The 11,783-nt window shown below is 44.0% G+C and overlaps 1 protein-coding gene across 3 annotated transcripts in view; it reads right to left on the bottom strand.

Annotated features, from left to right (window-relative positions):
• Positions 1–9,097, bottom strand: part of zgc:136472 (uncharacterized protein LOC678514 homolog) — a 20,128-nt gene extending 11,031 nt beyond the window's left edge. The window contains exons 1-6 of one of the 3 annotated variants that reach the window (XM_063193834.1): positions 8,923–9,097; positions 8,534–8,724; positions 5,949–6,161; positions 4,394–4,527; positions 3,584–3,721; positions 2,335–2,442 (exon numbers count right to left, since the gene is read on the bottom strand). In XM_063193834.1, the coding sequence (XP_063049904.1) occupies positions 2,335–2,442; positions 3,584–3,721; positions 4,394–4,527; positions 5,949–6,161; positions 8,534–8,696 (756 nt within the window). In that variant the 5' untranslated portion in view covers positions 8,697–8,724; positions 8,923–9,097. The remainder of the gene's footprint in view (positions 1–2,334; positions 2,443–3,583; positions 3,722–4,393; positions 4,528–5,948; positions 6,162–8,533; positions 8,725–8,922) is intronic. The other 2 variants (XM_063193927.1, XM_063193887.1) reach the window with 2 other exon arrangements.
• Between the last annotated feature and the right edge of the window lie 2,686 nt (positions 9,098–11,783).

Here is an 11,783-nt window from a genome sequence, read left to right as displayed (position 1 = left end):
TAGACATTTCTCTTGATTTCTCAGTAAGAATGACCATTATTAACCGTTTCTGTTATTCTGGAAACAAATACACTGATGGAGATAATGTTCAATGAGTTGAATTTGGATTTTTCTATTGTTACGATGAGTTTAAACAAAAAAGGGCAAAAATGATAAGGACAAAATGATTAGCCCCCTGATCATTAATAGTCAATATGGCGGCATTTATGAACCAAAACTGACAACAGGCTCTGATAAGTTGCTACCTAGGTTGGCACATGCCCCACTAGGGATTTTGGCCCATTTCTTCACTGCAAAGTGTTCTAGCTGGTCCAAATCGCATGGATGCTGAGCATAGACATTAACCACAGACTCTCAGTGGGATTGAGGACTGGACTATGAGCGGGTGATTCCAATATCATGGTTTTAGTGTCCTTGAAGAACCTCTGAACTAATCTAAATGTATGCTTTGGGTTACAATGTTGTTGGAAGACCCAGCAATCCAGATTCAGACCCAGACTCCCTGTGTCTGAGGCTGAATAACAGACTAAACTTGATGCCCCACCACTGTGTGTAACTGTAGAAACTGCTTGGCCTCATTCGACCAAAGAAGCATTGGACACCTGCCTAGATGATTGTTATTGACCTGGCCTCACCTGGAGTTTTTTCCCCCACCAAGAAAGACAGTTGTTAGGGCTTGTCATCATATTGGGCTTTGGGGGCATCATCACAGAAGAACCCCTTTACTAAAGGCAGTGCATATCAGAGTGTTATTGAGCTTTGCCTGTGAACATTTGAAAGTCAAAAATGAGTTTTGAACATCTCTGCTTTCATCTGATGATATTCAATTGCACCTGCTTTGATGCATGAATTCTGCTTCTGTCAGGTGAAGAAAGGGATAGGCCTTGAATCGTTATAAGATGGTTTCCACAATTAAACATGGTGGTGGATGCATCATTCTGTGGCAGCCTCAGCCACAGGAAACCTTTTTTGGGTGTACGGCACCATAAAAACTGAAAATTATGATAGAATGTGGAAAGTGACCTTGCAAAAATATGCTCATAGAGGGAGCTAAGATCTTCACTGGATCTTTCAATAAAATAATAACCCAAAACTTGCATCCAAAATAGTTCAAATGTTCCTCAAGGATACTAAAACCATGGTCATGGAGTGGTTCAGACCTCAATCCTTTAGATAGGATTTGAAGAGTGCTGAAAATGAATATCCATCCTCAACATCCATGCCATTTGGACCAGCTTAACTATTTGCGATGAAAAAAATGGGCCAAAATCCCTGGTAGGACATGTGCCAACATAGTTAACAACTAATCAAAGTGCCTGGTGTCAATTTTTGTTCATAAATGGCACTGTATTGACTATTAATGATAAGGGGACTAATAATTTTGTCCTTGCCATTTTTACACTTTTTTGTTTAAACTCATTGTGAAAATGGAAAAGTCCAAATTTAACTTATTGGATACTATCTCCATGGTGTATTTGTTTCCAGAATAACACACATTTATTAATAATGATCATTCTCAATGATCAATGAAGAGATACGTCTAATTTCAGGAGGGGGGCTAGTAATATCGTCCTCAACTGTAACAAACTACACATAAACAAGAACTAAGACTATAATTAACCTGTTAAGAATATAGTTCTACCCAAAACCATAGCTCATCCGCATCAAGAGGGTGCCTGACGGGACTTATTGTGACTGAAATCCAGGTATAGGTCTAGGCAGTGTCCTAAAAGACTGTCCTAACACACCAGACATTGTTGTTGTGGATGAGTAAGAACCATTACAGTTCTGGAAATAAGATGCTGCTTTGATGCATATATGGACCTGAACTTTCCAGAAGAAATGGTTAAAGTATCAACCAGTATGCATTGACAACGTGGCTACAAAATATCCACGATGGCATTCATCTATGGTAGCCTTGGCCATGCTCATAGACTGTGTGTCAGAGGTTTGCAAATAGCCGTACTAAACAAGAAGAAAACTAGCCAAGCTATTCAATATCTGTAGTTATAGGCAGTCTGCATAGGAGATGCCACTTGTACCCCTGAATAGGCTAGACCAGTATAACTTTTGCATTCATGTAGAAGACACATTATTGTTTGGGGTGCTGTATTGTTTCTCAATAATCATTGGTCCTCCCAAATAAGGTAATCAAACTGTGTGTGTGTGTGTGTGTGTGTGTGTGTGTGTGTGTGTGTGTGTGTGTGTGTGTGTGTGTGTGTGTGTGTGTGTGTGTGTGTGTGTGTGTGTGTGTGTGTGTGTGTGTGTGTGTGTGTGTGTGTGTGTGTGTGTGTCTGTCTCTCTGTCTGTCTGTGTGTCTGTCTCTCTGTCTACCTTTCCGTTGTACTCGGTGACCAGGTCAAACTCGTGTATTCTGATGAAGTCGATCATCTCATCCTTACTGATGCCACTGCTGATCTCCAGCTTACCATCCAGCTGACCCTGAAACACACACACACACACACACACACACACACACACACACACACACACACACACACACACACACACACACACACACACACACACACACACACACACACACACACACACACACACACACACACACACACACACACACACACACACACACACACACACACACACACACACACACACACACACACACACACACACACACTCCAATCAGTTCATCCTAGCCAAGATAGTTTTTGTAAGTACAGGTTACAGTCCCCGGAACAGGTTGCCTTTCTCAAGGGCAATTCAGCCATGGAGATAGGGAGTGGAAGGGTGGGATTCAAACCTGCAACCCTCTGATATAAAAAAAACATCTCCTTAACCATTAGACAATGGCTGCCCTAGTCGCAGCCAAAGTCCAGTGCTTCTCTATTTCGTTTCTCATTTTAAAAAATAATAAGAAGAAAACCATCCATTTAAATAACCTTTATGAACCACGCCCCCTTACAAAAGCACTAGTATGCACGTAATCAATCTATCCTTATTTTAGCTTATTGTTTGCTTTTTTGAATGTATAAATAAACGAATTAATTAGCTGGTTGTATGTGTGTGTGTTTGTGTGTTTATGTGTGTGTCATTACAATTAAATTACATTACATTACATTGCACTTAGCTGACGCTTTCATTTATTCAAAGCGACTTACAGTTATTATTATTCAGAGTATTGGTTACAGTCCCTGGAGCAATGTGGGGTTAGGTGCCTTGCTCAAGGGCACTTCAGCCATGGATGGAGATGTAGGGAGAGGTCAGGGGGGATTCGAACCTGCAACCCCTAGATTGAAAGACCAACTCTCTTACCACTAGGCCACGGCTGCCCTCACGGCTGTCACACCTCTCTAAGGATGACCAGCTTGTGTCGAATTGCGTGAAGATATCTTTGGCGTGTGTGTGTGTGTGTGTGTGTGTGTGTGTGTGTGTGTGTGTGTGTGTGTGTGTGTGTGTGTGTGTGTGTGTGTGTGTGTGTGTGTGTGTGTGTGTGTGTGTGTGTGTGTGTGTGTGTCCTATAATTCGTACCTCCCGAACGATGACCAGCATGTCTGTGTGTGAGTCGAAATGTGTGAATAGTTCTTTGGAGTGTGTGTGTGAGTGTGTGTGTATTTCGTACCTCCCTGAGTATGACCAGCGAGTCTGTGTGTGTGTCAACGTGTGTGAAGAGTTCTTTGGTGTGTGTGACTGCGAAGGGAAGATCAGGAACGTCTGCTGCCGCCGAGTAGAACACCTTGACCGAACCCTGTTTCAGATCCTACACACACACACACACACACATACACACACATAGACACACACACAGACACACACACACACATAGACACAGACACAGACACAGACACAGACACAGACACACACACACATACACACAAAGCACGTACACAGATACATTACATCTCTTAAGCACATCACTTACACCTAGCCTGGCTCTCGCGAGACCACTAGTGCTTTGTGCATCTTCGTTACACTTCGGATGACAATCCATCTGCGTGAGAGCCAGGTTAACTTACACTTAGATGGAGGACAGTATATCTTACGAGAGTCACACACAAACTTACAGATGTCCAATAAGTTTAATTTGGATTTTTCAATTGTTACAATGAGTTTAAACAAAACAGTGCAAAAATGGCAAGGACGAAATTATTACCCCCTGATAATTAATAATCAATATGGTGCCATTTATGAACCAAAACTGACACCACACTCTTTGATTAGTTGGCAACTAGGTTGGCAAATCTCCTACAAAGGATTTTGGCCCATTTAATCAAATTGTTTAGCTGGTCCAAACATTATCTCCAAAGTGTATTTTTTTCCATCATGAAAGAAACTTGTTAATAATGGTCATTCTCACTGATAAATCTGATCTCACTCATAAATTTGTCTAATTCCGGGGCTAATAATATCGTTCTCAACTTTATCTTCCCACCTTATAGAGTCCCAGCACTGCGAGGTCATGTGACTTGGTGAAGCGTTCTAATTGGCTCAGGCTGTCGATGACATCGGCACTTGGCCCCTCCCTCCTCTTCAGCCACGTCAAGATAGCATCTGCATCCCTCAGAACTAAACACACACATATGCATGCATGTGCACATACACACACACATACGCATGCACACACACACACACACACACACACACACACACACACACACACACACACACACACACACACACACACACACACACACACACACACACACACACACACACACACACACACACACACACACACACACACACATGCACCCATACACATGCACACACACATGTGCACAAGCATGCACACACACTCACACACACAAACCATTTTTGTCAGGTTAACACTCCAATAATAACTGTAGTTATGACCACAAACAAAAAGGGAGAGCATAGCAATGAGCATTAGCAATGCCAGCTGATGTAGACCAGCTTACTATTACCATTAGCAATGCTAGGCAATGTAGAGTAATATAATATTAGCAATAACAATGCTAGCTGACGAACACTTATAGTCAGTTCCAAACTCTGAACAAAACTGCACCGTGCACTGAGGTTGAGTGCAATTTTCCACCCTCAGAGAGGGGGCAACATTTGAGGTACAAATTCGAGGTCCAAATTGCGTTCTGTCTGTTAAAGTGTGTCATCAAAGTTTACCAACCACCAAAACTCAATTTATTGTGGAAAACACTGTTCATTGTGTTGACATTTTCTCTCGGTTAACCCTGTCTCTTATACTCAGGGCGACTGTCCAAAACAGCGCTGTTATTACAGAGAATCAGAAGTTGGACAGATCTGAAATTTAACTTGGTGAAAACATGGCAGCTGCTGGGTGCGAAAAGTGTGTACAGTAACTCCACACTTCACAAAATGGCCGGTTTGATGACGTCATCATCCAGGTACTTGCAGTAACTACCTTCCATTGCCGCATTTAGAAATGGAACACCTCATCCAATCACTGTGCGGTAAGTACGTCCATTGGAACATACCATAACAATGCTAATTGACAAACAATACCCGTTAGCATTTCCAATGCTAGCAGAACAGCCATGGGGGTCCTTTCCATTATCCTAAATCCTGTCTGCCCTCATTCAAAATAAATATTAAAAAAAATATTTTTCATTATTTTATTTGCAATCGCGATGTTGAATGGGTAAAAGTCCCCAGAAATTGTAGTGACTAGACAACAGTGATATCAGTTAAGCATGGGGCCACAAGCACAGATGGAGTATGGGAGTTTGATAATGGAAGAGACACTGAGAAAGATTTGCTCTTATTTGAAGGTTTGAGGCTGAAACACACACACAAGATGACGGGTGTGTGTGTGACGGGCACAGCAGTGTGTGTGTGTGTTGAGTGTGTGTGTCTCACTGGGGTCGATGACTGGTGTGTGTGTGTCGGGGAGGAATAGCCTGTGTGTGGGGATGGCTGTAACGTTCAGACACACACACACACACCAGGACAACTATGTGTGTGTGTCTGTGTGTTGAGTATGTGTGTCTCACCAGGGCAGATTACAGGTGTCTGTGTGTTGCGGAGGAATAGGCGGTGGACGGGGACGGCTGTGACATTCAGCTGATTGGCCAATTCTTTCTCCTTGGAGACGTCAACTCCGCCCAGTTTGGTGTTGTCATCATCACCACCCGCGTCACGCAGCTCCGCAGCCGCCTTTGAGAATTCCATCATGGAACCCAGAGACTCACCGGAGAGGGGAGCATCTACACACACACACACACGCACACACGCACACACACACGCACACACACACACACACACACACACACACACACACACACACACACACACACACACACACACACACACACACACACACACACACACACACACACACACACAAGAAAACAGCTACTTCATCATTTAAGTCGGACAGAGGAGTGAGGACACAAGGGCCATGATAAACAGATTTGATTCAGTGTGTGTGTGTGTGTGTGCTTCAGAGTGATGTGGCGTTAACTCTCACTGCTTTGTTGTGCACACACACACACACACACACACACACACACACACACACACACACACACACACACACACACACACACACACACACACACACACACACACACACACACACACACACACACACACACACACGCACACACACATATACACACACACGCACGCACGCACGCACACACACACACACACACACACACACACGCTCATAGCAATAACCATAGTAATAATCTACAATCACACTTTATCTTAACACGCACACAGACACACTATTTAATGTTGTCCCCTTAATGTGTCCCCTAGAAACTGACCTTATCACCACACACGCACACGCACACGCACACACACACACACACGCACACACACACACACACACACACACACACACACACACACACACACACACACACACACACACACACACACACACACACACACACACACACACACACACACGCACACACACACGCACACACACACACACTTTTTAATGTCTTGCATTCTCACTTCTCACTCACTGAGATAAAGCACGCACACATACACAAAGTTAAACAAACGCATTTGCACACACACACACACACACACACACACACACACACACACACACACACGCACACACACGCACACACACACGCACACACACACACACACACACAAGCTCATTGTCACAATTGCATAAAATTACTATACATTATATCCAACACTTTTATCCAAAGTAATTTACAGTTATTTAGGTACAGGTTATTGATTACAGTCCCTGGGGCAGTGTGGGGTCAGTTGCTTGGGGTCAGGGATAGAGGAGCTAGTGAGTCTGGGTGTCCAGTAGGGGTGTGCATTGGCACTACCCTTACGATTCGATTCAAATCAATTCAGGCAGATAGATTCTATGATGCATTGCAATGCATTACATTTCTAGTGAAAGCAAGGCATATTTCTAACATTTGGCTGTGTGTATCAGTCCTACAGTTTTTAATGTTTTGAATTAATTTTAATTTCATTGAAATGTATTCATTTAATCCATTCATTTACTCTAGAAATTACTTTGTACCATATATGTAATTGAAAATTGAAAAAACATGCATTTGCCGAATCGATTATTGTTGACACCACTAGTGTCCAGCTTGTAGGCCAAGGGTTGCCAGTTTGATTACCGACCGGCCAGGTTGGTTAGGGTAGTAACCCATCTCTCTCCCTCATCCTTCTCATGACTGAGGTACCATCCTGCATCACTGCTCCCTTGGGGCGCTGTTAGGGGCTGCCTCCTTGCACGGGTGAGGCATACATGCAATTTAGTTGTGTGCAGTGATCACTGTGTGCTGTTGAGTTCTCTATCACAATTCCAATGGGAGTTTTCCCGTGCAGGTGACCTGTTCACTTTCAACTGGGCCATGATAATGACAGTATAACAACCTATACATATTTGCGCGGGTGAGGCATAAATGCAATCAGCTTACTGTGTGGAGTGCTGAGTTGACATCACCTACATTTCCCCAATGGACAGGTCAATAGGTTATCAATTTGCAATTCTTGTGCCTAGCACATGTGAAGATTTGATAAATACTGCACGAGCAGGACCGCATTAATGCACAGGCTAAATATGGCAGCAGCCTAGAGCCCCTGATTGTCCAAAAGTCAAAAATTGCAGAATTTTGATGAGGTAATATTGAAAAATGGATCTGTAATGTCAAGTACTAAATCTTCTTACAGTAATACTCCTCTCCACATCTGGCAGATATATTAATCCTTAATTCATAGTTTGTAATTATGGCATTGTCTATGTAATTTCATCTTGAAATGTGCCTTCCAGGGGGCCCACAGCAACTTGTAGCCTAGGGGCCCCAGGGCCATCTTAATCCGGCCCTGTGCACAAGCCATTCAAACTTACAAGAGGCTTCAGACATATGTGAAGATTTGAGAAATAAAAAGACATTCATTCAACAGGATTCAAACAATTGCAGATGGACTCTCAAATCACTAGGCCACGACTGAAACCATGTGTGTGTGTGTGTGTGTGTGTGTGTGTGTGTGTGTGTGTGTGTGTGTGTGTGTGTGTGTGTGTGTGTGTGTGTGTGTGTGTGTGTGTGTGTGTGTGTGTGTGTGTGTGTGTGTGACTTACAGAAGTGTACGAGCAGGGGTGTGTGTCGTCTGAGCGCCTCATCAAAGTTTTCCTTGTTGAGTTTGATGACGCCGCTCTCGTCCTCTTCGAATTTGACCTCGGCTCCCCTCACACACACACTCAGCCACAGCAGCACACACATGCCGTGACACACGCCCGCCATCGCGACCACACACTCGGAACTGTCTTCTCTGCAACCACACACGCCACACACTTGTCTTCAACACACACGTGCACTAAGCACACAGCTGCTGTAAACACACACCTGTCTGTTTATAAACACCTGTGGTAAACACTAGTACCGGAATTAAGCACACAGCTGTTGTAAAAGACACACTTGAACTAAAACCCACACTTATTCTAAACACACCTATGCTAAACACTCATACCTTTACTGAAGACGCAAACAGTAAACACCGAAAGCTGTTTGTCTACAAAAACTTGTGGCCGACACTCCTACCTAAAGACAGACACCCTTTTTGTGTGCACAGCTGCTACCGAGCACTTGATTGTTGCGTCTTCAGGACAATCACACACGTCTACCTACACAGGTCTGCCTATACACGGCTGCTATCGGAAAAGACACTACTACTCACACTGGCAGGGCAGAAGGAGGCGGGGAGAGGGGAATGGGGGAGGGTTATGAGGAAATGAGAGAGAGGGAAGGGTGGTGTGCTCAAGTAAAGAGATAAGAGTGAGAAGGGGGTAGACAGAGGTAAAAAGTGTGAGAGAGACGCAGAGAGAGAAATACAGAGAGAGAGAGAGATGCAGAGAGAGAGAAAGAGAGATTAGGTAGCAGAGAGAGAGAGAGAGAGAGAGGGAGAGAGAGAGAGAGAGAGAGAGAGAGAGAGAGAGAGAGAGAGAGAGAGAGAGAGAGATAGGAAGTATAGAGAAAAAGGGAGGGGATTGTTATTTCATATCTCTGTGTACTTTGGAATTTGACTTATAATTACAATCGTGTATGCCTTCTCTCTCTCTCTGTGTGTGTGTGTGTGTGTGTGTGTGTGTGTGTGTGTGTGTGTGTGTGTGTGTGTGTGTGTGTGTGTGTGTGTGTGTGTGTGTGTGTTTGTTACAATGTTGTCCTTTTGTCCTTGCCCTTGCGTGTGTGTGTGCGCGGTGCGCACATGCATGCGTGGAGGCGTGTGGGCTTGTGTGCATGTGTGTAGTACAGTTTCTGCCCATTACTTTCCAAAACTTGTTTCATTGTGTAGTAATAAATGATGAAGTTTCACATTTGTGGTTGTTGTGAGTAGAGTTATCAATATAGTATTCAAGTATAGTAGTTATTTGTCTTAGCTTTATATTCATCAAAGTTGTATACAGTAGTTGTGATATTAGTATTATATTCAAATGCTGCATAGACTATGATAATTATATTAATCTATACTGCCATACAAAGGCAAAGTGCAGTATATGCCAAGATTGGCCTTCAAAATCTTGGCATAATGTAAAGTAATAGAGTAGAGTGAAATGTATTAATCCCGAGGGAAATTCAGGTGTCTAGTAGCATACACACATACACATTCAATTTACACATATTAAATATTAATCTATTACGAGTCTCTCAGTGCAGAATTGGGGTGGGGGGGGATTATCAGGTATAGGCAAGTCAGATAGCAGGCGCAGATGGTTGGGGATGGGATTTGGCAGATCAGCTGCTTTTGTGAAGGAGAAAGGCAGAGATAGGTGTGAGAGGTAGAGATAGTTATGCTGTCCAGTCACCTATGACAATCTCTCTCTGTGTCATTATTTTGTGAACTATTAAATAGCTGGATGGCCCTGGGAACAAAGGACCTTTGCAGCCTGTCTGTCTTGCAGGAGATGGCACGGAATCTGTAGCTGAACAGTAGCCTGATAAACCAGCCTAAATGTGAGATTGGATGAGTAATTTAGCCTGGCCCCGATGAATAGTACATCCGAAGATTGTTGATGAGAACAACCTGTTGTCTTTTAAACCGTGCCTGTGCCTACAGGCCAACGTTCTGATCAATCAGCACCATCTTTCTCGTTTATGTGCTTTCCCAGCGCTCCGAGGCCAGACCACTTGCAGGCAAAACAATTTGGGGTCCCGCGGGTGGCGGGTAGCTAAACAGGCTTCTTTGATGGGCAAAGACAGAGTGCAAGGGGTGATTATAATGGACCATTATAGTCCAATCTGCTCAGTGTCCTCTTATCAGCTATGGTAGTAAGTGCCTCCAGTTCTATGCCTACAACAGACCCAGCTTTCCTCACCAGCTTGTCAAGGCAATCAGCATCTCTCTTCCTAATGTTACCGCCCCAGCATGCCACAGCATAAGAGAGAACACTGGCCATGACAGACATTAAAGGATTTAAGCTTCCTCAGGAAGTAAAGCCTACTCTGACCTTTCTTATAGAGTGCATGCGAGTTAGCAGACCAGTCTAGCTTATTGCCCAGATGTACTTCCAGGTACTTGTGTACCGACTGTCTCCACTGTCTCCCCCTCAATAGCAACAGGCACCAGGGTTGGGGTGGTTCTCCTGAAGTCAACCACCATCTCTTTGGTTTTGATGGTATTCAGCTGCAGCTGGTTGTTCCTGCACCATGTGACAACGTTCTCAATCAGTCCTCTGTACTCACCCTCCTCTCCATCTTTTATACATCCCACAATTGCAGTGTCATCTGAAAACTTTTGAATGTGGCAGGTCGCTGAATTGTAACTGAAGTCAGTGGTATACAGAGTGAACAACACTGGGAAGAGTACCGTTCCTTGTGGAGCTCCAGTGCTGCTAACCACAGTCTTTGATGTGAAGTTACTCAGTCTGACGAACTGGGGCCGTTCCACACGATAGTCTGTGATCCAAGTGTCCAGCCCTGTCTCCACTCCCATCTGCAGCAGTTTGTTTCTCAACAGGAGTGGCTGGATTGTGTTACAGGCACTTGAAAAATCAAAGAACATAATTCTCACAGAACAGCCTCTTTTGTCCAGGTGATGGTGTACCCTGTGTAGGAGATACAGGACAGCATCCTCCACTCCTACATCGTTTTGGTAGGCAAACTGAAGGGGATCTGATGTGTGAGGTGAGGGCAACTGGTCTGTAATCATTAAGTTATTTTGGTCTTCTTCATTATTGGTATTAGGCATGAGGCCTTCCACATAGATAGGACCTTGCCTATCTGTAAGCTCCTGTTGAAAAGGTGTTGAAGAGGCTCAGCTAACTCCACTGCACAGGTCTTCAGCAGTCTAGCACAGACGCCATTGGGGTCTGCTGCTTTCGGCTGGAGTCTTTG

The sequence above is a fragment of the Engraulis encrasicolus genome, chromosome 1 (assembly GCF_034702125.1).
Source record: "Engraulis encrasicolus isolate BLACKSEA-1 chromosome 1, IST_EnEncr_1.0, whole genome shotgun sequence".
NCBI classification, from domain to species: Eukaryota; Metazoa; Chordata; class Actinopteri; order Clupeiformes; family Engraulidae; genus Engraulis; species Engraulis encrasicolus.
This window is presented reverse-complemented; position numbering and strand designations above follow the sequence as displayed.